Source organism: Corvus hawaiiensis, chromosome 5 (genome assembly GCF_020740725.1).
Source record: "Corvus hawaiiensis isolate bCorHaw1 chromosome 5, bCorHaw1.pri.cur, whole genome shotgun sequence".
Classification (NCBI taxonomy): Eukaryota; Metazoa; Chordata; class Aves; order Passeriformes; family Corvidae; genus Corvus; species Corvus hawaiiensis.
The window spans coordinates 72169530-72196957 of NC_063217.1; the positions used below are offsets into that span (position 1 = coordinate 72169530).

General features: G+C 40.8%; 1 protein-coding gene across 2 annotated transcripts in view; it reads right to left on the reverse strand.

The window, feature by feature from the left end:
* Positions 1–27428, reverse strand: part of LOC125326473 (bifunctional heparan sulfate N-deacetylase/N-sulfotransferase 3) — a 111380-nt gene that overhangs the window by 30501 nt on the left and 53451 nt on the right. Inside the window, exons 1-2 of one of the 2 annotated variants that reach the window (XM_048304766.1) lie at positions 22108–22278; positions 14577–15701 (exon numbers count right to left, since the gene is read on the reverse strand). In XM_048304766.1, coding sequence (XP_048160723.1) covers positions 14577–15557 — 981 coding nt within the window. In that variant the 5' untranslated portion in view covers positions 15558–15701; positions 22108–22278. Of the gene's footprint in view, positions 1–14576; positions 15702–22107; positions 22279–27428 lie in introns of those variants that run through there. The other variant, XM_048304767.1, reaches the window with a different exon arrangement.

The window sequence follows — 27428 nt, forward strand, 5'->3', positions numbered from 1 at the left end:
TCCCTGGGAATTAATTTTGCCAGTGTGGTTCCCACCTTCTCGCATTGTGTTGGGAACGTATCAGCTAATTCCAAGTGTGTACCTGCTCTGCCTGCAAAGAGGGAGGCCACAGACCTGCTGTGAACCACTTTGGGTACAGACAAGACGAGCTAACATTTGAGTTGTCGTGCCTATGATTATTTTCTGGGCGACTTGACATTTTACTCATATTTCAGGTTCTAAAAACAAAATGTTAAAACTCATGAAAAATATATAGTAGCAGATGGCAAGGCCTATTACTGTGAGTTTCCATCAGAAAGACAGAAAGAGAGAAAAGTAGGGGGATGAAAAGCCTGAAATTTCATTTCTACATGCTGTTTTGTAAGCTGAGGGTAAACTGCTGGTATTTTCTAGATATTTTATGATTGTTTGTGAACAGCCCCTCTGGGTATCTGTATGAGATGTTACATAAATACACCAGTGCTGAAGACTGTATTTTAAAACCATTTAGTCAAGTCTTCATATGCTTACATTATACGTCTTACATTTCTGCCGGTACTATAAGGAAAACAAATCATTGGCTGCATAATCTCTAACATGTACATAGCTCCAACGGAGTACCTTCTTTTGAACTTTTCCTAAGCTCACAGACTAGTTTAGGAAACTCCTAGTGCCAGAAATCAAATCTGAGTATTCCATACATGATGAAAGACCCCTTTCTTCACTAACAGTAAAAATAAAAATCTCAGTAAAAGGCTCTGTTACAATCCAAGGAATAGACAGAAGTTATCCCGACAGCAAAAGAACAGATTTTCTCATCTCACAAACAGGACACAGGCATGGATAGATGACATAGGCTGTCAAAAGCTTTTGTCCAAGTAAATCAGCTGAAAAGCCAAGGATAAAACTCCTATATTCAAACCTGCTTCCCACTTCCATAGCCAGGAAGCCATCCTGCCTTCTGCCCTCAAATATCCCAACATGATTTCACTTTAGAGTCTGGCATAGAGAAGCTACAAGTGTCAGCCTTTCTTCAGCAAACAGACAGTTGTAATTTCTTCAGCATCAACAAAAATATTCAGACCCAAATACCTTGACTGATCAAAGGAATAAATCAAGATTGCCTTGTTGAACTCCAGTTCACCAAAGAGGAACGACTCCTTCTTTGTGCAATCACACCAACGTATTTATGACTATTTTCCTGCTCAAAAGCTGCTAAAGAACTGAGGCACTTGAAAAGAGAAATAGTTCAACTTGCTGTTAATTCTACTTGTAATCACGTACATTTCAACTAAATTGGCAAGCAGACAGACAGAGCCTCACAGTGCTGCAGCATTAACATCTTACACTTCACATCAGTACCGGCTTTCATGTCAGCAACAAAAGCAAGGGCAGCTTCGTCATTTTCCAAAAAGCCTTTCTCCTCCTCCTCCTATTTTTGGGAAGCAGTACTCATCTCTCAACTCTTGCTTGCTTAACTATTTTACTGTCTGACAACACTATCAAAGGAGCCATTAAATTAGGAATTATTTTGCTTTTGAGGAAAATGTCTAATGTTGTGTTGGCTCTTCAATAAAGGCAAGGACGTCCTGAAAAGGAAGGACATGTTAGTAGAAAGTGCAGTGTGAAAGCACCCAAGTTAAGCACAGCAAGCCCCTCCATGGGAGCTCTTATGCAGAAGCAATTTTAATTTTTCCATATTGTATTTCCTCTTTTGTCCAACCCCTGCAAGAGAGGGAAGAAACAGAACTAGAGCCATTTCAGCTTCTGAGTGGAGTTCTTGCTGTAGAGAGGTTTAATGAGCTGGAACTGATGTGATGTCCTTTTACTCTGCACTTTTTGGGACATCACTTTTCCTTTCCATGCTCTGGGAGTGCTGCATCAGAAGCTGCTGTGCAGGTACACACTGACCACCTGCCTCCCTCAACCTCCCCCTCCTGCAGAACCGGGGGTGTTGGGAAGCAGCATGACAAGCAGGAACAGAAGACGGCCTCAGTGAAGGGCCAGCCCAAGTGTCTGGGAATCAGTATTTTATTGGACTGTTTTGCTTCTGAGGAAAAATGATTCCTTCATGATAAATTATGTATTTTGGAACATCATTAAAATGCAATGCCTACTCTTTCTGGATTTCCAAGATTAGCAATTTGACACCCATTACCCGTGACACCCATAAACATTTAATCTACGCAGGAGAAAGAATAATTGCTTTGGATATAGGGGCATACCTGAAAAAAACATTTTGTCTAGCCTTCAAACAAAGGACAAGAAAGCTTAATTTGTCTTTATGCACTCTCTTAGCAGAGCTGACACAGAGAGGGCAAGAGAAAAAACAAAGAAAACCTTCAGCTTTTTCTGCAAAGTGTTTTGCTGGTGGAGAACAGGTAACCCAATTTTCTGTCGAAGTGTCAATAAAGTATCAGGCTGAAGCCCAGTTATGTGCTCCTTAAGTTTTTCAGTGTCCAATAGAAGAAAAAGGTTCAGGAGCCACAACTTCATCTTACGTTGTCCAAACTAGGTATCTGAATCTGAGGTCCAGTAAAGAATCCTAAAAATATAAAGAGTCACTTCAGAAAACATTGCTCATATGATTTCAATCAAAAGTTTTATCATCAGGACACACTGTTTTAAATGTCACTGGGTCTTCCTTTAGAGTTGTTTTTTTTATCACATACAATAATGATCTTGATGATGGTGCAATTACATATTTTCAAGTAATTAGGCTCTTTCATCTAAGTAAATAATTTGTACACCCAAGAGATTTAAGAAATATTTCTAACTTCCTTCAGCAACTTCTCACTTCTTGGAGGCTAAGGTAGCAGCTAATGAGAATTGAGCTAATTATGGCAAGGTAACATGAAGGCTATAAATACTTGATGCCAATAGTACTTAATAAAGCAAAGCAATTAGCATGCTGTTTTCATGATTCTGTCTGAAAATCTGCATTATTAGCTCTTAATTAAACTGTACTTAGATGAAAGAGGTTACTATTACTAAACAGCTAAATGATCTTGTTATTTTGCAGTTAGCAGAAATAAATTACTGCATTTCTCTTAATTAAAGGTCAAAAAAATCCCAGGTCAGTTGAAACAGAACTAATAAAACACTCTACTGCTACCTATTTTTCCTTGGATTTTGGTCAGACAGGATTCAATAGAAATCTTGTCAGTTACATTTTTACCTAACACTTCACCTGCTTATGTAACCCCAAGTATTAAGAGGTGAGGTCTCAGAGTGAAACCAAAGTAGCTCTAAATTGCATTTAGAATCTCCATATTCATAAGTTCTTGTGATCTGGTGATGGTCAGTACAGAGGGAATGTGAGGTTTGTTAGCCCCAGTGGAAGCATTCCAGTAGCTGAGCTGCAGTCACACACAGCCCCACAGCTGCCTCAGCTCTGAGCACGGACAGGCCATCCTTCAGATGCTGTTCCAGGTCACTTCTGGGCCACTCTGCTATGCCTGCTTAGTCTGGCTTGTCTCCATTGCATCCCACCAGCAGCAGATAAATTCTAAGGGTTGTTCATTGATTCGTGGTGACACTTGTCTGGCTCCCAAGAAATGTTAGGCATTACACCTCTGCACCCTTCATTAGACAACCCACACTTCTACAGCTTCACATCCTGTCTGGAAGGGTGCAGAGTGTTCTGTCACAGATAACACAGTGGCATGGCTGTTCCGTCTAACGGGGCATGTATTTTATAGTCACCCAGCTCAGAAAGGACAGAGGTTACGATCCGAGCTCCCGGCTCCACATTCATTATCAACAGCACATTTGCTCCTTATTTAATGCTTCCTCACACACCAGCTCCAGCTGTAGCTCCTGCTGCAGCCAGCAGGCAGATCTGGCTGCAGGACAAGGGGGGCTGCGGTGCATCCTGATTCCTGAGCTGGGCCCTCTCACCCTGCCACTGGCAGTGTGCGGCTCTGCACAGCCCTGCACGCTGGAAATACCTGCAAGGCTCAACTCTGGAAGAAGGGCAAGGCCTCATCTCTGAGCAGCAGAGAGCTCGGGGCTCAGCTGATGTGCAGGCAGCTGCAGCTGGGGCACGGCACTGGCTCTGGGCTGAGGAGCTTGTCCGTGGCCACATTACTCTGCCCAAAACACTGATGTTTTTAGAGGTGCAATTTCAGGTCTACTTATACACCACAGCTTGTGTACAAAAGATGACATTCTGTAAAACCTAGTTTACCACAAATTTGATTCCCAAACTGCTATTCCCAAGGTGCAACAGCCTGCAGTTCCTTTCATGCTGCTGCCTAGGACCTGCTCTCCACATCAGGTCTCCAAAGCACCCCCTCCCTTCCCTTCCCGCTCTGCCCCACACGCCCTATCCAGATAAGAAAGGAATAGTAACCTCATTCCAACTCCCTGCCAAAGGCAGGAACACCTTTCACTAGACCAGGTTGCTCCAACCTGGCCTTGAACACTTCAAAGGGGGGAGACTGCCACAGCTTCTCTGGACAGCCTGTACCAGTGCCTCACCACCCTCACTGTAAAAAACCCTCCTTCCTGGTGTCCAATATAAATCTACCCTCTTTCAATTTAATTCCTGGACTGACAGAGGCAAACAGGGAAGTTAAAAAAAAATTCAATTTCTTTAGGTAATGAAAGTAAAAATGTGGTGTCAGTGCTACATATATCAAATTCCAAGAGTGTGAATACAGCCTTCTGGAAAAACTTCAGCCTTACTCTTATTTTCAGTGCCAATATTCTCTGGACCTCAAAGCTTGAGCCTGGACAAACTAAGACCCATCTACTCCCAAAATGCCTACAAGGTTGTGCTTCCTGCTCAGAAAAAAATTTAAATAAACAAGATTTCGAAGTCTGGTCTATATCATTATCTAAATGATCAGAGCTCAAGAGCGGGTCAAATTTATCTATTTTTCCAGTGCACACAAAATTCAAAGCATTTAAATTTGGGCAGTGTTTTCCCACAGAGTAACACTGGCCACAATTACAACACAAATCTGTTACATGATTACAGAAAAACTCAACCCCACAGACTAAGGTATAACAAGCTACTACTTAGTAGTACTTTGAAAGAAGCATTGGAGACTACAAGCTGTGTCTAAAATGCTGATACCAATCAAAGAGAAACACCTTGGGGTTTGTTCCCCTCTCAGCTGATACTTCCCCCCGCCCAAGTAAGACTAAAGCACAGTATTTGTGTTAATGCTGAGTTTCACATACCAGAGAACAAAGCAAGTGCAAATGAATGAAGACTCAAAGCCTGTAATCTAGATAAAAACCAAAATAAACTGGTTGCTCTCCCTGCTTAGAAAAGCACAAAGAAATTACCGCATCACTGGCATATTAAATAAAGATTACTCCACGGGCTGGGCAATGTGCCAATGTCACAGTCCATTCACAAATGCTTCTTAGGTGGTTTTTTTTTTTCCCCCTAATAGAGCCAAAGAGATTCCTCTGCTTCTCCTAACACTCTATCTGAATAAAAATAGCTATCTACCTCTGTCCCTATGTTTCAGGCGAGCTGGGGAAAACTAAAGCTCTTTTTCTATGTTTCACCTTTACTGACAGAAAAAAAAAAGTCTTTAACCAAAAACCTTTCATTTTCTCCCTCTGTCTGAAAGCTCCAGGTAAGACATAGCTGGGAATTCAGTCTTCAGCTTGCTCACCAGCCAAGGGTCACAAGTTATGGATTTTTCCTTCTCTTTACAAGTAGTTCTAAAGTTGCTGAATGAAATTCCCCAGCTACATCAGCATTGGTATCAAAGAAATTACAAAAAAACCCCCAAGAGAAAGTTTCCACAAAATAACAGATATAACTCTTTTCTCAAGCCATACTTTCGTGATTATATACAGACAACACAGAAATTACAAAAAACTTATTTCAAGTGAGTAAGAACTTTGACAGTTTAATTGGCTCCCACAAAGCATCAAGTCTAAGGGATATAACTGAGCAGAAATCCCGAAGACTCTAGTGAAAAAGGGGGGGAAATGATTTTTTTTGGAAGTGTTAATACACACCTTACCTGTTTTCCTGAGTACCTGCATTTCTAAAAGACAAGCTTATAAAAATTAGGTGTGCCCAGATAAACATCCCAGCTTCCAAAGTCTACACTTGCAGCCTCAAACCAAAATGCAGGATTCCAGCTGAGCTCTGCATTTGATTTACTGGAAGAGATTGAGAACATATCTTAATACAAATCTCCTGCCAGTATTATATTCCTTCCAATAGCATATTTCATACTCTTTTGCCAAATCTGATTTTTAAAGACTTACATAATCCTTTTACTTCCTTTTGGATATCAGCCTCTATTCTGCGGCTTTTATTGGCTATTCAGCCTACACTTAAATATGTCTGTGCCTTACATTAAATATTTTTATCCATCCTCACTGTTTATACCCTGCAGACATCTGCAGCCTATGGCTTTCTGCTTTGGTCATCATTACTTACCGAATTCTTTAGTTTTCATTTTTTCACATTTTGCTCAGATATTACCTCACTATTCTGGTATCTCTAAGCACTCTCCAAATATTTCCAATCAAGTTGCGCAGAACTGAGCACAATACTCTAGAAACCTCCTCAGTCAGTAAGATACACTTCACTGATGTAAAATATTTTTCATAGTCTGTTTGGATTTAAAACCAGTTTACATTACAAACTGAGATACATTTTAGTATTCACCTTGTTTTAAGATATCCTCAGGATGACCATTTTCAACATTTCTATTACCTTTAACAATGGCAGTGGGAAAGGACAAGGGATAAGAGGAACATCTCGCAGCGTAAAATAACATTTTTTATATAAATGCAAAATTGATTTTCAGCCTCCTTTTGAGTGCGATTAGCATTCTATCAAAGGCAACTCTGAGGTATCTTTAGCCCAAGTCCACTTAAGATGGAAAAGACACTTGGCTTACTCCCAGAATTGTTAACACTAAAGGGCAAGTAAATGGGAGCTTGAGGAAGAGCTGTGGCTTATTAGTTCCACAAAAATGCAACCAGTGCTCCCAAACCAAACCTGTCACCTCTGCACAGCGTGGCAGGGCCTTTGTCGCGTGGATTTACTGACTTGGGTTGGAATAATTGTGGGGAGACTTCCTCTGCACAGTTGCAGACTTTTTTGTTTGTCCTCTCCACTATTTCTATTTTCAAATGGATTACAGTATAATTTTTGCAATATAAAATGGTTTTAAATTTAATTTATTACTTATCTCAGATATGAAGCTACATTTTAAGGAGCAACACTAACTCATCTCCAGGACTGCAAAGTCACTCCTAAAGAGTAACTACTTTAAAAAATTGGTCGTAAGGTTTTTATGGTCTGTGCACAGAAAAAGAAACTGGAATTAGAAATAGACAGGCAATTGTTATTCCATGAGGGGCTACACATAAACTGGAAACCAACAGCTTTTCCTTTACTTGGTTTTGTAAGCATAATCACCAAGAATCAGTTATGTCACTGCACTGACCTTCCAGACCAAACAGGAGAAGAAAGGACACTTCCCATGCTGCTGTACTGTAAAAGAAACAAATGAATGAAGAGTCCCGCTTCCACTCTCATTTTTCTCTTCTTGCCAGACTGAGCCCTCTTGATGTGACTGAAGAGCGGGAAGGAGGAAGGCTCACTTTTGGTATTATGTTTTACAGTTAATGGCTTTGAATTCTAGATCTGTCTGCAGTTTCGTTTTTATTTGTTGGGTGTGAAAATTTTATTCAGTTCTGTTAGCAGGAGGAAGTGGATGGCTAACTTGCCACCTGAAAAAGCCCAGAATAAATCTTGCAGCAGCCCCTCCCTCGTACGCTGATGATGAATCTGTGCAGCTCTGTGGGAAGCTGTATTGCATTATTATTGTTTGTATTACTGAGGTGCTTGCTGAACAAAAGGAGCCTCTGACCAAGAGAACTTGCAATCCAAGGAAAGAGAGGGACTGACAATAGCAGCTTTTGTTTTCATGGCCAGATGGATCGACCCAAACACTGCAGAGTTTAGGTTATGCTGACAACATTCAAAGTGTGCAGAATCACATGCATTTTTTATCATACCCATGCAAATACCCACCTACATTCCTAAAGTGTATACTTTTTAGTAGACAGAGGAAGATAGAGCTTGCTAACCATGTGGCTGTGAACCAAAAATTATCTCAGTGCAAGCTGGCACACTGGGTGGACCTAAGCATTTGTGAGGATTTCTTTGGATGGGAAGCCTTATGCTCAAGAGTCAAGATATCTCTGCATAATAAATTAAGTCAAGGGAAAAATGCAGGAACAGCATTACCAAATATTCAGTTAATCCACTTGTCAGGTGAGTGTCATTCCTTACATTTTAAATAAAAGAGCCCTTAAATCACAGAACTCCATTGAGAAAAAGAAGACACCATCGTTACATTAAACCTACGGATAGTAAAACAAAGTATTCACCACCACAGAGAAATGTGGGGAATTTAGAAATGAAAACAAATTACTCCAATTTTCTGGAAAGATGCAGATGACTGAACTCACAGCGCACATCCCTTACTTGGGAAAGCACCAGCAGATCTACAGAAGCTGTGATTTCCTTACTTTGGTTCTATCCTGAAGACAACCAAGGAAGTGTATAACCAACAGTCACATCTGATGCTGGGGTACAAGAGCTTGAAGCAAATCAACCTCACTGCCCTCAAAGATCTCAAATCTTTGAGGGCAATGAGGCTGATTTACCACGCCAAGATAGGATTTACCATGCCAAGAAACAGTTTCTGCAGTCTCTCTGACCACAAAACTCTGCAACTGAAATGCATTTTTCTTCTCTTAGCTCCCTGCCACAGAATTGCTAACAGAAGGAGATGGTGCAATCCTTGAAATATCACTGTCTCAAGACTTAAGTCTGCATGAAATATTTTTAGGTTTCCATGTACAGCGTCAGAACATTAAAAACCAAACCAAACAAAAATCCCCATCAGATTCAGTTACTCCAGTATTGCAAAACTAAACAGAGGGAAAAAAAATTCCAAAAATTCATTTTCCAAAGAAAACCAAATACAAAATACCTGACAAAACAAATAAGAATTTCAGCAAAAGCAGAACTAACGCAAAACACTGAATTTACAGGAACGAAGGCTGCAATACCAAAACCACATGCACGGTTTTTGTCATCATCCATGGATAAACTGCTAAATTAAAATTAGCACCATGCTTATTCCATGGATTTGGTTGTGTCCAGCTCACACAGGTGCAAAACAGGAAGAAGAGGCCCATAAGGAAGTCCTGGCATTACTCTGGCAGCCCCAGAAGAGTCGTACTCAGAGTAGAGCCAGCTCCTCTGCGGCCCTGGGGCCCCTCTGCAGTCCTCCTGCTCTGGGGAAGCATTTTTATCCTGCTTTCCATTTCAAACATCAGTGAGATTTTAACAAAAAGATCTGGGCTCTATTGAGCAGCAGTTGTATCAATCTTACTAGACTAAAATTCACAGAGGTTGGCACATAAGCCAAATGGCTTTTAGAAGTTAGATGTTATGGTGGCTGACTGGTAGAGCCTACTGTACGCTGGCAGCAGCCCATAAATATGTAAGACAATTTTTATAACTAGTTTTAAAGTTGTATTTTAGTCCTGAAATCTAATTCTAATTCTCTACTGTCTCAGAGTGTGCGACATTCCACACTACTACAGCTGACACAATACGCTCAAGTAAATCAGTCTTCCTAGGGCATCAGACAGCTACAGAGGCACCCCAGAGAGTAATATTCCTTTTCCTTGACACTTCTGAAGAACTGAACACACTTTTTACCTGCTATTTCCAACAAGTCAATATGAAATACCTTAGAAGCTTCAGGCCAAATTAAGAAAGAATGTATGTACACACACAGCAGATACATTCCACAATGGAATACTGGTATTATGGCTAATGATTTAGCACGACAGAAGTTCATAGTCATTAATTTCTTATGTAATTTGAAGATGTGATCTAAAAGATTTTTTGAATCTCCCTAAAGGAAAGATTCATGGCTCAGTGCAACCAAACAGCTGTGAGTATCTCTGGTGGTCCTGCAGCTGACACATTCGATGACACATCTGTCATTTCTTTTCTGATAACCTTCTACGTGATCCTACAGATAAAGAAGCAATTAACTTACAGAATTAGACTTCTTCCTGTGACAGGGACCATCCTTTGTCTTGACAGTTCAGGCTTTCTGCACCTTTTAGCCCTTCTGCCTTAACAAAATTTATATATAAAATTCTCTTCTGAGGCAAATATTTAGGTCATTCCTATGCAAGAAAAACTCAGCAGCCCCATGACTGGATTTTTAAAATTTATAGCCAAGTGATCTGCTTTGCCTTGGGAAGTTCTGGTTTCTTTCTATGTATGCTGCACAGGGTGAAAAGACACTTAATGGGTTTTAAACAACTGCAATAATTTAAGAAGTGCTGACTAATGTGGATGAATTTAATATAGGGAATAAACAATTAGCTCTTAGTGGAGAAATCTATTAAACAGAACTATATTAAACAAAAGGTTAGGCCACCAATGTTACTAAGAAAGTAAGAAGTGACAGCATTGGCTATGGAAAATGGAAGAGGACTGATCTGACCAAATATAAATGTTTATATTTGATCTTAGTCACTCTGAAAACAGTTTATAAACACCAGTCACACGCTTTTAAGGTGCGATTCACTTAACCAGTGCCTGCCTGAAGATGAGCTCTTTTTCTATGTTTATGTCTACTGCGGGAAGTTAGAGGAGTAGCTCCATTAGAGGTGTCTGCCTTATAAACCTCAACACCCAGGCAAGATGAGAGACTGTGTAAATGATGGAGACTGAAGTGCTATGAATCGATTCCTTTTGGCTAAACCCTCTCCATTACCAGAACAATGTTAGGCACAGAAGATGCACAGAGAGTGCAGCTCTTTCTTTTCTCCAGTTCTCCAATGATTAATGCTGGAAGGCTGCAGCCAGAATCTTGTACTGCCCACTGCAATGCACGTATACACTGACAGATGCATTGCCCAAGCACTCCCAAACCAGAATGATAAACAAAGATCTACTATCCCCCTCCAGTAATGGATATGGTTAATATGAAGCTTTTTCCTTGGCAATTACAAAGAATAACTACAAGTGTAGAAAAGGTTAGGTTTACCTGAAGAAAGAGAAGAGAACCCCATCTTGACTTCAGTACAAAGTGTCTCTTTTGGAAAGCACACAAAGGACCAGACAGTCAAGAGGAGCTCGCACAGCTACTTATTAGGGAAAAATAATTTGGCAGTGTTCTAATTTTTCACTTGGAGAAATTGATTAACTCTCAAGGAACTACAGAAAGTGCATGTATTGGGGAAATAAAGGGAAAGGTAGATGGCCTAGACCACCAGCACTGAACAAACTGTCATCAGGAAAAAAAAAAATCACACTTAACTTCCCCCCTTTTATCATCCGCTTCTCCCTTGAAAAATCTCATGCTTTATACTAATAAAAATTTCACAAAGAGTAACTGTAGCAAAAAGAGATGTTAAATTAGTAGACTGTCAGCCAGGGCAATCATGGTCTATTAAGATAAACTTGCGCCGTGGATATCTAGATAGATTACTCTCTGTATGTCCATTTAAATGAATTATTTGCACTGCACAGGCTCTTAAGTCTTTCTAAAAGACATGAGGAAAATAAAATATAATATTGTCACAGCATAATGGTCCCTCCTGCCTGACAGACAACAGGAGAGAAAAAACTTACTAAAATATGAATGTTGAGTTTGTTATTACCAAGCTTATTTTCAAAGTGGGAGGCAATTAGACCATGGAAACATTCTCTTCCATTATTTCTATTATACCAGAGGAAGATAAAGTAAACAAATATGAAGATGGATGGTTATTGTTGATGCACAGTGACAGCCACTCAGTATCTTACACGGAAGAACTATTTTCTATCAGCCTAGACGTTACACAGAGACGGGCAAATCTGCAACACGTACTCTAAAAATCTGAACCACTGTTTCAAGTAGCTCGGGTCCTTTTTTTTTTTTAATTGAAGAAGCTGTGGTGAAACTAGAATAAACTTAATCTGTTGTTTAACAAAACAAAGCATTTACAGGAGTATTTAGGTTGATACACTATGTTTGTAAAAGATTTTCAGAAGGGCTCTTTATACTTGCGCTCCTGACACTAAAGGTACTCAAGCTGAAGTACCACCACTTTGCCTCCTCTTTAGAGGTACAGAAGACACTCATTTTAGAGGGCCTGCTTTTAATTTGACCTCTTCTGAGGTCAATATATAATACTGATAAAAAATGACCATTAAACCTTGTAATAGCAATTTTCGAAGTGCTCAACTCCACTTGACACACTGTAAAGGAGAGGGAAGTTAAGCCTTAATGAGTTAAGCCTCCAAATATTAACTATTCTGGCCACTTTGCAAATCTACTTAAGGTATCTAAAGAAGAAATTCCTTTGAAACCACAATCTTACATGCAGTCAGAATCTCTCTCCTTGGAGACAGTCAAAAGGCACCTGGCCATGATCCAGCTTGAGCAGGGGATTTGGACCAGATGACCACCTGATTTTTGCTATTGGTTGTGCATTAACCTTCCAGCTTCTGAACTCGGTCCTACCCACACAGCATCAGAACCAACCCTAAAGGTCTTCTGGCTGTTGGGAGGTTCCTTAAGGTTTAGACTGATTTGCATTGATAGAATATAGACAGAAACATTCACCCTACTCTCCTCCAGCTCACAGCTCTACCAGACGTGAGTATATCCAGAGAATATTAACTAGGAGACATGTCAAACAAAATTAAACCATAGGAGAGCATCCTGCTCAATTCTATATTGCCTGTATTTAAAATGTAAGCTTAGTGGAAATGAGCTAATCTTGAGCACTGAAATTATACAAAGTCTACATTTAGAACCTCTTTTCACACTCGCAGCACCCAATTCTCCGTCACAGTCACTGCAGCAGAACTCAGTAAAACTCCTGTTTAATGAGATGTCATTTATCTGCAAATACACTTTACAATAATGTATTTCCAACTACTGCAAATTGACTTTGTTTCATTCCTTCCACATGTCATTGTGCCACAGAGGGTAACTCCTTTGATATTAATAGTAATGAAGATACATTGCATCTGACAGCCCTAACAACATGTTTAATACACCATTTTAACTATAAGTAGATGAAGAATCAGAAGGGAACACTTTTTTCAGATTCCATTGTTTCAGAACACAGATCTGTACAAATGAAATTATGCTACTTAAAAGTTATTTCCACTTGGATATTACTTCTATTTAATATGACAGTTCTATTTTGGGAAGATTACTTTCTGACATACTGCAAATTATTTTCCCCAAACGATACGGTTTATCCTTCTGTATCTGCTGTAATCAAATTTGTCTCAATAGTCTCCTGTTTCTGGTATGTAACTCTGGCAATTAAACATCCTAACTTATGTTAAAATCACAATCCTAAGGTGTCACTTGCAAAGAGAAACAATACAAAACATGCTGTCTCCAACCGCTATTGTACAACACGGCGATGGATTTATTCAGGCTCTATTTCACCCACTTTGTTACCAGAAAGTGCTGCTTCTGCACAACAACGCAGGTTCTGCCAGTGATGTTGGTCAGATCTGACTTTTTTCCTGCCATCTGACTTTGCATTTAGGAGATTCTCCAAGCATGCTCACTCACCTAACTCAAACACTGCCATCGTGTTCTCCACAGGAAAACCATTTGTTGAGTTTCACCTTAATTTCTGCTCTCTCCCATGCAATTTGTTTGCCTAAGGAAAACACCTACTTAACAAGGAGGCAAATCTCATTTCTAATTGCATGTACAGAGCATGTTTTGGAAAAGAGTGTATGCTGCAAATTCATGGGAAATTTAAGTTTAGCTGCGGGGTCAAACCTTTTCTTTAAGGAAGCACTGTATGCAGAGTTACAGTAGCTTGACAAATACATTAACACTGAAAAAACCCCCAAAAATTTAGTTAAAAATGAAACAAAAATAACCCACTGCATGCAGCGCTGCCCTTGTCTTTGCTTCTTGCAGTTCCTCATTCCATTAACAAAGTTCTAACAAAACATTCTCCCTTATTTTTAGCACAAACAGGGCAACAACCATCATGTTACAGATTTTTACCTTCCGGACCAAATTGAGAAAGGGGACCTCCAGCTACCTGCTTTGGGACACTCCCCACAAAAAGCAAGGAAGAAATAATGTTGTTACTGCTACTGACCAACAACTATCACCTCACTTGAACAGCACAACAGAGTAGAAAAGAACCTCCAGGAATGCACAACTCCAGATGTTAAAATGGAAGCTGTCAAGTCCTTTAGTGACAGAATGAGCTTTTAAGACCAATATTAACACCAACCTTCCTTGCAAGCAAGTGCCATAAAACAGAGATGAGAGAGGTGAAATGCTGCAAGCAACTCCTGACATCCAAACCTATTTCAAACAGCCAATAACCCAGTTCACTCTTCAAAATTTATGCTGACATTTACTGTTGCTCACCACATTTACCTCCCGCTTGTAAGACTCTCAACATGTGCATTAAATATGAACAGCTCCCGGGTCCAGCCCTGAAGTTCCAACTACGAAAAACTATTCACACTTGCAGATAAAAAACCCCCACTTTGCTGTAATGACCATTAGTTTGTGCACATACTTTACCTGTACATCGTTGGTGTTCATCCTTGTTCCCTCCTTGCCAACGAAGATATCATCTATGTCAACCAGAATGTACCTATTCAAGGACAGTGAGAGCTTCTTTCCAGAGAGGAAAGAGATGGCATCTATGAAAATCAGCTTGTGCAGCCAAAAATTCAAGTTATTTCCGAAAAGGACTCGTTGAATCCCATCGTGGAGCCCCAGGTCATGAATTACTGTGGCATAGAGAGCACTTACAGCAGCAGGTGGAGAAATGTTTTCTGGTGTCTTTACTTTTGCAAATATCACTGGTTGATAAGCTGTGTGATTAATCTGGAAAACAGCCCAGTCATTTCCAAGCAAGGGCCCTTTCTCAAGCTTAGAAGATTTAGTTACATGGAGCAGTGGGGAATGAGGGTTAATGCAACAGTCCTTAATACCCAGATTGCTGTGGACATGGAAAGGAAAACCCTTCAATTGAAAGCTCTGCAAGCCGTTCTCATTGCCTTTGTGAAATCCAATCATGCCTACACCATATTCTGTACAGTACTTATCTAGAAGGCCTCTGTTCCAAGAGTCCATATTCACATACTTTAGAATATTTTCATATACTATGAGAGCATATTTGCCTTTGTTTTTGTCTATAAGCACTGGGAGGTCACCTTTCCCAGATGCAATCTCAATGTGAAACTGAAACCTGCTAGATTCCAGAATGGTTATTATATCTTGGCCTAACGTTGAGTACTGGCTTTCCACAAACACCAGCACTACAAGTTCTGTCCTCAGGGGATCAATTGGCTTCGTGGTCTTCATCTCCATCAGCTTGTATGGCAACAGTTGAGGATCACCACATTCCACTTCTGAAGAGGTTTCAGGAAGTTCATTATCCTGTTTGTAGCCATTATACAAGTAGTAGGCCGAAATAACTATGCTCACCATACAAAAAGTGGCCAGCAAAATTACTGTTCTTTGAAAATGTCTGTGAAGTTTCAGGATAAAACTCATGGTGTTTACTTGCCTTAGATAGCTCTCAACAGCAGCATGAAAAACAAACAGATTCTCAACAACTTGTTCCAGTCCTCTGAAATATTTATGTCACCATTGCAGCACACACATCTATCTTCCACAGAGCTTTACCGACGGTATAGTCTAGAAGAAAAGAAAATCAGAGACTTAATTGAGGCAATTGTGAAATATCATCCACTTAAACTAATGGGGAGAAAAGAAATCACTGCCAGCCAGAGGTTTGGGGACCAACAGCTCAAAATTTTGCAATATTGTATTTCTTCCTGCTCCCAACTAGTTACCACATGCATTTCAAGGTCTCTAAATCTCACAGGCTCCTCAACTCAGTGGATCAAATAAAGTAGGGTACACACCAGAGGCACTGAAAAGCAAGACATAAAAGCTAAGAATTTACTATGTTTTAGAAATTCTTTTTACCCAAAGATAAAAGTTAACTCCAAGTAGACAACTGCTAACAACTCAAATATTGAAGAAAATTTATAACCTTCTTCCTTCTGCCCCTAAAAAGCTGGGGGAACATGATTAAACAAATTCTATCTTGTATTAGTTTTTCAAAGAACCAAGGAGGAGTTCTTAACAAAACAGGCACATCTTAACTGTTGTATAAACATATACTAATATTCTCTGTATTATATCTACTATAGGAGTGTTTTTAAAGCAAAACTTCCTTCCTACAACATTACAGGAAAACAAACCATTTTACTGGATTGTGTAGTTTTGCAAATTGTTAGAAGCACTTCGCATGTCTTTGCATTAAAAAAACCCCACAGAATAATCAAGCTCTTAAATTTGAGAAGAGAAAGTAATAAATCAAAAGCTAAACTTAACAGGCACACCACCTAAGGATATACTTATGCTCTTATCTCGTACTTAAGGAAAGAGTAATTTTTCAAGCCAGCAGTACAACTGCTGTCAAAACTCCCTAGTAAAACAACTGGATGGTGTGACAAGCATAAAATAACGATCATAATTCATAACCAAAGGTTCAAAGCAGATTTTGAAAAATGTTAAGCGTGTGAAAATCTAGAACACGCCATTGTAACTGCAGTGTAGTATGCACCCAGGCCCATCTGGAAATGGGATTAGGATAAGGTACCTGTGTGGCATTAACATGGTCATTTCCCAAATGAGAGCTTAATCCTTCCATACGTGGTTGTTTGTTTGGTTTTTTTTTATCCTACATTGTAAGCAAATTTGTCTTTCACTTCAGGTTTTCAAAAAAGCTAAAAATTACGATGTACTTAATGGGACCTGTGTAATATCCACAAATTTAATTAAATCCCGAAGACAGATCTTCCTAGTGCCATGATGAGCATAAAGTAAAAATAAATGAGAAAAATCAGATGAGGGGAAAAAGAAACTACAAGGCATCCTATTCATCAAAATCGCAAAATTCAGCATGAAGAGCAGGTGTATGTGAGCTGTCTCATTCATAGTTAAGATTCACAGCAAGATTCCTGCTGTCTGCAGAGATTCTACTCTCCTCACCTTCTACTCACAGATACCTGTTTATCAACCCCTTCTCTTCTGGAAGGACTTACACACAGCCTTGAACCTTACCTGCAGCTGCACAAGGTCCGGCTCAAAGTTTTTAGGCAGGAGACCTGCCTTTCACCCAGGCTCACTAATCAGTGTTAGACAAAAAAAACATAACCCCCAGCTTCCCGGTTTCTAGAGGCATATATCTGGAAAGAAATTAAAGAATGCATAAAGACCTGTGAAAGTACCTTTAGAAGAACTCAAAGAACATTCCTAAGTATTGAAATGTCCAACCCTTGCTGCACTAGCTCCAAGAGTATCAGTCTAGATGGCATATTTCATATGGTAACAAGTCAGGTGACAAAGAGAAGCTCCATCCTGAATGAGTAACACCAGAGAGAGGTTTCCAGACAGATGATTTTTCATCACACACACGAAGGGCTCTCTTCATTTTGCATTTCCAATTCAGCTGCCTGAATGCCAAGAAACACATAATTTTAGTGCCTAAAATTAACACTAACTGCATTCTGTAGAAAAGCTGTACATACACCTCCTTCTTGTTGATAACCACAGACCTGGCTGGTCTAGATACGAAAAAAATGAGAATTGACACCGACCTAAGCTCATAGCAAGGAAGGGCTGATGAGACAGAGCTGTTTGAACTGGGTATTAGAGAATGGTTGCAACCCAAGAAACATTTGCAGCAAGGACACGGTTCCTAACGCCACTCCATAGAGACAAAAATCCGGAGCCAGCCCAGAAACCTGTTTTCCTCAAGAAAAGCCCTGTCACTGTACCCTCAGCTCCTAATTGCAGGTACCCCCTGGGGCTGCAGAGTGCAGCTGTAAGGAGGAGTGGCTGGAAATGCCAAGACAGATGTGAGGTTTGACTGTGAGGAATGAGGAATTCTCTGAGACACAGCAGGACACAGCCAGACTTGGCACACTCCCTGCTGAAGACAGTGAGGAGATGGAACAGAGCAAGGCACAAGTTTTAAATGCACACTCTCTTGTATCAGCTTGATGTTATGTAATTTTCACTTGCTTAAGGACTGGTTTGTACGGCAGGAGTTCAAAACAACATAGAAAGAAGAAAACAAAAACCATGAAGAGAACACACATTTTATAGTAACAACACAGTCTCAAAGCCTTGACAAGGTACAGCTGCTTTCCTCGAGGGACAGCAGCATTTCCCCCTGAGCAACAGGACTTGCTGGATATTCTAGTGATGTATTACAGCACCATGCTAAAATAACTCATAATGCACCCCCCCCTTGACAGTGACATCTTTGGGATGCACCACACACCACGCACTGTGGGATCTATGGAGGCCATGACAGTGACCTTTATCACATCTTTAGACCTGGATTCAGGGAAAATGGTCCTTGCTTGCTATCACTTCCTACAGTAAAACCAGACAAAAGGTGTAATTCAGAATGCACCTACAGTGAGTAAGCTGTGAGAAGCAGCATTTCAGAAGAGGACAGTACTTGTAGAGTCTTACTTTCATGACAAAGAAAGGAGAAGTCATGATAGCTTAAACATCAATAAAAAATACCCAAGTATAAGAAAAAGGCTTACAGAAAAGAAAAAAGACTCTAGAAAGTCTTCACAAGAGTACAAGCTTGTTAGTATTGTTTCAGTGAAAAAACATGAAAAAGACCCACAGATGACATGAGCAGTCTCAGCTCTTTGGTTTCAACAGTCATGTGGAGTTCAGTGACAGGGGGATATGGTCCCACCTGTTATCTCAGAGCACCTGAAAACAGGTGTCAGATATGATATGAATCCAAGGCTCCATAAAGGTGCTGCTGAAATAAATTTTACCTATTAAATAATTTGTATGGTATTTTTCCATGGTTTGAAGCAATAAAATCTGTTTGGTTTTTTATCTAGAACCTTATTGTTTTAGAAGAACCCACATTTGAGCTCCTACAACCTGCATTTGATCTAATCTGCATTTTCATGCCACCGTCTTAAAATTCAGACCAGAACCTTTTACCTTTGCTGTTCAAAGTAGGAGGTATCAAAATGCTCCCTTTAAGATGAAAATTAGCATCTTTGAATATTCAGAATTTGGTTTTTAACTTACAGACTCACTATGGAGGAGAAGATCCTGCTGAGAGAAAGCTGAGTCATGGAAGCAAGTTTTGCATTTTATTATGAACATGGACAGCAAGACTCAGTGTTCTTCCTGTCTACTGTAGAAGTGATTTCTGCAGCCCAGGACTAGTTCACATAAAAATCTTGTTGGTACAGGAAAGAAATATCACCTTATTAAGCAGAAGAGTTACCATTATGAGCAGCACTGCTGGGCAGTCGCAATTACAGGCATCTGAAGGCAACCAGCATGAAACACATGCATTTGAACAGAGTTCTTCAACTTGGATTGGTTTGGGAGTTTACAATTTGTTCTCCTTGTTCTGTTTTGGTTATTTTTAATTCACTAACAAAGCAGCACCGATGACAGAACAAATACTGTAAGGAACTCCAAAGACCTGAAGCACACCATAAGGAGCCTGGTGAGTTCCTAGCACTTGCAGCTTTCTTTAGTTTGTTGTTTCATTGGTAAGCATAACTGACCAAATTCTTGGCTTCTGTAGATCATTTCAGCATGATAACCCTAATGGAAACTCTTCCAGGAGACAACACTGGCTGGGAATACAGCCTACTAAATTCTTCACAGGGGTTCTCAATCCAGTAAGAACACATGCTCAAGTAAGAAACTAGGTACCTGCACAGGCACATAACATTGTGCAGAATTTTATAAAAATCTATTAAAGTTGAATCATGAGTATCAACACAATTTTTAAAACTGCAAGAAACTTTTTTCCGCTGTGTTAAAAACTATCAAGATTAAAGCATTGGGCTAAGCTAAAATATCCATAAATGAGAAATTGTTCTCAAATCAAATTTTTCAAAACCCAATAAGAAAAATCTGGTTTAGTCTTACTCAGGCCTGTGCTAGGATAACTGTTTACTGTGATCCTTGATTAGAAACAATAAAGTTGGGTCATACTTACATAAAAAAAACCATACTGTTAAAGGGTAACAAGAATCCTTTTCATCAAGGACTACTAAAACAGAGCTAGTTCTGGATTGAGTAGTCATCAGTATTATTCAGGTATATTACATTTGTCTGGGGACATCTTTTTAATAACTTTCTTCTAATAATCCCCATCACTACATTCTCATTCTGTTCTTTACCAACCTGGACGCTACCACAGTGCTAGTGACATGCTGGTGATATATTACATGAAGGATGAGTTTTAAATGAAGAGCAGATAAAAAGAGAGGCATATTGTTCAGCATATTACTACAGACATTTAAATCTCCACTGATTAAAATGCTACTTCACTGCTTTGAACATAAAGGTCTGCTCTAGCCAGTCGCTATGAAATATGACTTTAGAGGAAGTATTCGGAAGTCGTATTAGTGTTACTAAAACGGGAATCTTTGGATATACAAATGACCTGGTAGGAAGCAGCAAAGTGCAACCGAACGCAACCAAACCTGGGATGAAACAGCAGTTCTCAGATTTTTAAATCAATTATGAAAATACCAAAGTAGAGGCCAAACACCGAGTATCCCTACTTACAGCATTATTTTACTGACTAAAGTATTCAAGCAGCAACAGCTCAAACAAGCAAAGCCAGGCTGAAAATGAGACCTTACAACTGCATATTAAAAAGACATTTTCAACTTGTAAAGATGGTGATGTAAGATGTGAACTGTCAAGAGAAGTCTTTGGGACCCTTCAGTATCACATAACAAACCCTGGAATGTGTGAATATTGAAGGACTTACATTCTCTCCCAGCTGCTAAAAAAAAAAAAAAAAGGCTTAGGCAGAACAACAATCCTGGTGGATAGAAATTCTTTTCCAAGTCCTTGCAGCAAGCAGTTCTCAGTTTCTATTGTACCTGTGATCTCCTTAGCTCCATGCTGCATTGCCCAATGCAGTACCTAGAGACACTTACAGGACAGGGATTCACGCACTGCACTTTGTCAATAAAAAATATTTATAGAGATTAAATATACAATATTTTAAAATAGTTTTAAAAAAGGCTTTGAAGACTTAAACAGAACACAGAAGTTTGATTTAGGCTTAAGATTACTACTTTACCTTCATACAATACTTTCTATGGAAAGATCTTAAAGCTCTTGACATCGCACAATTCTTCTGAGATAAACCCTACTATTTTCCAGCAATTGCAGAAACATCACTATCTAAACAGTAAATGATTTGCTCAAGGTCTGTGAGATAAATGTCCAGCACACTCTCTGGTCCATGCCCATACCATTACTTCCCCTCTCTTTTCTCCCACAGCTGCCAAGTGTAAGGCAGAGTTCACGATGCTTTCTTCCGAGAGACCTGACTGGAGATGCTGACAGTGAGAGAAACCCCACTTCTTCCACTTACCATTTTATTAATAAGAGAAAACCCCACCACACCAAAACCTGAAGAAATTATCCAGCACATCAGGTAGCGAACTGAATAATATAAAAGTTATCTGCCGTTTCTCGGGGCTTGCAAGGGACAGCTGAACCGAGCAGCAACACACACCAATTTCTGATGGGATCTGGGGAATCCAAGCAGCTATAACTACCTGAAGTTAGGAATAATTACCGCACTAGGCTGACTAATTTTGTTCCCCAGCAGAGCCATAACAAATTCTCGCAAACACTAGAGGGCAACAGCGTCGCGCAGAACAACTCCGCGAAAGAGGGAAAGGGAAAAGCCCAGCCACTGAAGGGCTGGTGCGGGGACCGCGCCAGGCAGATGCTGAGCGCGCCGGGAAACAAGAAAAACAAACGCAAACCCCAAGAAACATGTGAGAACAACCCCGCAAACGCTGCCCCCGCAGCGGGAGCCTCAGCGCCGGGCAGGCGCCCCGTCCCGCCGCGCTCCCGGCCCGGGCGGTGCCCGCAGGGGAGCGGGAGCCTGCGAGCAGCTCGGGCACAACTTTGCCAGGGGCACGGGGCCGGCGAGCGCGGAGTTGTGCGGCTTCGCCCCGCCGGGCCCGCGGGCACCGCCCGCCCCGCTCGTTACCTCCAGGCGCGCTCCGCCGACATGTCCCCGCGCGGTGCCCGCAGATCCCGTTGCCTTCTGTGCCCTCCGCAGAGGCTCCTCCGGGAGAGCCGCCAGCACCCGGCGGGCGCGGAGCCGCCCCGGGCGCGCAGGTGCGGCGGGGCTGCCGCCGGGGGTGCAGCACCGCCCGGCAGCCTCGCCGCGCCCTCCCGGAGGAGGAGCCGCGCTCGCCGGCGAGGGGCGGGCGGGGGCTCCGCCGCGCCGCCTCCCACATCGCCCGCCCTCCACCGAGGCTCGGCCGGGCCGGGGCTGGCTCCAGCCCTGGGCCCTCAGGCTGCTCCCGCCCTCAGCGACCCGCGGGGTCCGCCCCTCACGGCACCTGCGGCGCCCCCTCCCACACGAGGGCTGCGACTCCCTCAGTTGTGGGATTCTTAATCCCTGTCTTAAACAAAGTATGATTTTTTTTTTTTTCCCGCTCCTCCGAAACCAATTTAGCAAGCGCCTGCTGCAGGCGCGCTGAGGGGGAAGTTTAACTCTCACCCTCCCGCCAAATCCCTCGCTGTCCGTTCAGCTTTAGGTACGGCCGATTTCTCAGCCATACCTAAAGGTAGCGCACAAGGGTGGAAATTCCGTGAGGTCAATTACATTTTGTCCAGACAATGTAGGGTTAAAATCTTTAGCGAATGTCTGTTAATGTGTTTGCAGCCTGGCTGCTTTTCTCTATTGAATTTTCTAACCCTATGTTAAACACAGTTAGTCCCACTGTATTTTTCACTGATAACTGCATCCCTCGCTCTGGAGATGGGGCTGCTCCATTACTGCAGGTGAGGGAGTTACGATTCCCTGTCTGAACTGCATTAGCTTTCACAAATGGGACATAAAATTAATAAATTTTGCAAGTGCCCTCTTGATCTAGCTAATTTACCTCACAATTGCCCGGTGATTGTTAGCTCACCTAATGGCTGACAGTTCAATACATTGGATTAACTCCATCACTGGCACTTATCTGTCCTTCCTTTCTATGACTAACTCAAGGCAAAAACTTAAAGGAAAAAAAGCTACAGTCACACGAATGTTGCTTTTCCAAACACCAGGAGAATTTACAGCTCTTAATTCAGGAATACTGTTGTTTACTTTCTTCTCTTTTTCTCCATTTTATTCTCATGACACAATCTAAATACCTCAAATTTTACTGTCATCTAAGCTACAAAACAGTGCAAGGTCCATGAGCTAGACTTAGAGTAAAAAGAGAACTTGTTGTCACAAGGGCTTACTATGTATGAGGTTATTAATCCCTGGAATAGAGAGTCCATCTGAAATCCTGTTGCCCTCTAAGTATTCTACAGAATGGGATTTTCTCCCAGATTAAGCTTCTCGACTGGGTGAATATCCTGATACAGTCTTGTTTTGGGGACTCTCTATTACGAAGGATTTTTCCTACAACAGGCTATGAAGGATGGGGTGGAAGTCAACCAGAAGTGACTGAAATTCTCAGCTGTGAGTTCAAACTCACGGTTTTCCTCCTACCCTTCTCTCTGAGCAGCTGTTTTCAAGTTGCTGCTGGCCAACCTGGACAGAAACGTGTCGGAGAGCGTTTGTCCTCGGAAGCACTTGGTTGCTCACAGAGATGTGCTAGACACCTCACAGCTGAGGGCTGCAGCACTGCACGTCAGCAGCTGCAGCACCGAGTGCTTCTGGCAGGAATATTAACAGCTTTCATCTTTCTTGGTGCTACTTTTCAGGTTTTTTGCTCTTGAGCTGTCATTGCAGCATGAACTGGGAGTGATGTCTTAGCCATTCTTTGAGCAATACATCTTAAGACACCACTGACTGCACTTCTGGCCAAGATTTCTGCCTGGCACACGATACCTCACAAAAAAATAGGAAAATGAGTAGTAAATCCAGACAAGAAATTAGGGAGGAGGAAAACCTACTGGACTGCAGGCAAAACAGACACATCTAGACAACTGCTAGTCTGCACCATGAACTAAGGACTCAGCTTTCTGCCTTTCTTACTGCTGACCTCTACATGTGAATGCTCTCTTTCCCATTCATATTTTTCTTCCAGCTGAAGTCTTCATCTGTATTACTTCCTTCTGCACCATCAGCAATCTCTTTTTCTCAAATGAACTGAATTCCACCTTGTCTAAGGGTCTTACCATTTTTCAGGCTATTACTGCAAGGAACAGTTCTAACCGTTGCATGGTTCTATGTCTGCAACTGAATTCTTGGTCCCACTGAAACCTGTGCAAAATTTAGGTGCTTTTGGTATGATATCATTACTACAACTCCCACCACAGATTGCTCTATACAATGGACAGATTGATTACACTGCGCATCATCCCATAAGCCAGGGAAAGGTCGTTGTTTGGAGTGTTACTTTTAATAGCAACAGTTTTCAATTAATAAAGAAATACTTTATCTAGTCCTGCCATTTCAAAGTTTAGAGACATCTTTTAACCAAACACTAATTTTTATTTGTATTATTTCTTTTGGCATTTTCTGCCAGGAAGCCATTAAATTCAGGTAGGTATTTGAAAACAAGGAGCAGCAAGGCAATTGTCTGTTATTAGTCATTTCATTATTACTTTTTTAAAGCTATTACAAATGCTACTAGTCAAAAGGCAGACTAACTGTAGATTTATAATGCTCTTTGGATTAATCAGAAACTTGTTAAACTAGGAAAGGTTTTCTTTACAAGTTCCATCTATATAATGGGGAGAAAAATGTGGCCTAAGAGTTAAGAAATTCTTGTGTTCAAAAATGTAATCAGCTAAGAGGCAGAGAAGAAAAAAACCCCAACACTGTCAAAGTCTATAACTGAACTACATTTTTCTGTTATTGTTACTACAATACCCTTCACTTGTGAAGTGTGTAATGACTATTCTGTAGCAAACAATACAGGAAGCCAGCCATGCTTATGGATTTCCTCTAAGAAGCCACTAGCTTTCAGATGAAAACCCCATTTATTGTTTCTTTTCAGTATCTTCTATTTAATTTTCAATACCTTAGCCTAAAAAATCCCACTATCTGCATACATTGTAGTAATATCTTTCAAACCAGTGGAAGGAAGTTGCTAATTACATGCTGTGGGTGCTGACTGCTTGGCAGCAGAAAGGCAGTTTTATCTCCAGGCTTGGAATAAACTATAGTTATAAATACGTTTTGTTCCACATTAATCAGGGTATGGAGACAATTGTCATCTCTGTACGATGATCAAATGGGCAGCTCTGGAATTCAAGAAGCTCAGGAATTCATTAGGTGTGTCTGTTCTAAGCTGCAAACCCACCCGTTACTGCTCAAGTCATGCCATGTGAAATGTAAGACAGATCCATTAATGAGGAGGACTGAGCATTTTCTGTTGCAATCTACCAGGAAATTTGCTTATGAAAAGAGAGAAAAGACTCTTCCTTCCCATTGTATCAGGTTCAGAGGTTCCAAGTTAATAAATATGCAAAAAAAATAGCAGCATAGGTTCAGAATGTATTAATTTTAGTGTGTTGTTTTGAATGTATGTCAATTTGAGTGAAAGTGCCTTAGCAATACTGAAATTGGTTACAGGAAAGGGATAATGGGGATGGAAGAAAATTAAAAAGAAACCAAATGTCTATAAGCACAATCAACAATCTAAAGCATCTTTGCCCTTTTAAAGTAAGTAATGTGTAATTAAAACTTCTGTTAAGAATTGATTTTAGAATATGTAATAAAATAGGGCTAAGAAGAACTTGTACTGTTACCCTAAAATCAATTCATTTTCTCCACCAATAACAAAGGAAAAGTTCTAAAAAAGTCTTGTAATTTGCAAAGAGGGAAAACACTGAACCGCTATACCTAGCACTTCAGTGCAATAATCCAAATACTTCCTGAAGCAGAATGTCATTTACAGTCAGCTGGAAAAATCATCATAATTTCATCTTTCCTTTCCCTTAACAGAAGTAACCCTGGAGAACATGGGTAATTAAGCTGACTTTTTTTAAGAGAAAAGCAGCATGCTTTAGCACTGCCTTCAACTTCCTCACACCCTTCCCTTTTTTCTATATAAATAAATCTCTCCTGCCTTCTGTGCTCCTGGAACACACAGCACCCAAAGCACAGCCCTGCTTCCCTGTGGCAACAAACAAAGAGCAATAACCAGAGGAGTTCGCACAGGAGTGGAAAGTTACTCAGCATGCAAGGTAACGCTGCAGGATCAATGACATGACTGACTGCTCCAAACTGAGAGCTCATCAGCTGGGAATCACTGAGGTGAGAAAGGACGTGGGTACCAGTCCAAGTTAGGGAATGTCTGTCAGCTGCCAAAGAGATTTGTCTGGAAAATACTGCAAGCTCAGAGAGGAAAAGAAGAAGTGGAAATATGGAAGTCTTGATGCCATTTCATGTGGCTGAGGTACACCCTCATTTTGAAGGCTGGTTAAAGTTCAAGGGAAATGATTCCAAGTGGAAGAGGTGGAGGGAAGAGCTGTTCCCATGATCAGGTGAATACCCAGCCTGTCCCACAACAGTTGAGATGAAGGTTGAGAGGTGGTGGAGCTGCAGCACTCGAGGGGGAGACATAAATATGCAGTGGTAGCTAACAAGTATTTAAGAAAAAGATTTTAGATTTTTGGTATAATAATGATTTGGTAAAACTGGTGCAGAAAATTAGCATGGAAATTAGAAAAAGTTCCTAAATCACCAGAGTGAAGCAGACCTGTTCTGTGAGCAGTGAGGGCAAAAAGCGTGGTTAACTTTGAGATGGAGCTTCAGTGACCATGAGATACTGTTCATTACAGTGGTAGACTGGCCTTGATGGCTTAAGAGCATCTATCGATCAGGGACCCCAGAGTTTTTATAGTGCTGGGAGATCAAACCCCACAAGAATACAGAATAAATCCTCATTGCTGATGTTGAAGTTGCTATCAGCTGTTTCAGCTGTGGGGGTTTGTTTGTCACATTGGTTGTTTCAGGCTGTCTGTAGGCACTAGAGAAGATGAGCACCTGCACTCTGTTCACATGAATATGAACATCTCCTCACGAGTCATCATTTTTTAATGAAAGCCTGTATTCTGGAACACAAGATGTTAGCCTCCAGGGAAATGTATCAGCTTGTCATCTGTCCCACAAGTCAACAGGTAAGGAAAAAAAGGGGGAAATTGTTTTCTTTCCTGCTAGAGTTAATTTGAATACCAGATCTTTCTGCTTATTAATATTTCAGTTCTCCCCAAACATGAAATGGATTGAAATATCAGAGATGCTGGTAGAACTCTTACGTTTGTCATATATTATTTTGATTTAATCATAAGAAATTACGTCAATAGGTTGCCCATATGTAATCATGCACCAGGCACAGAGATCTTAATTAC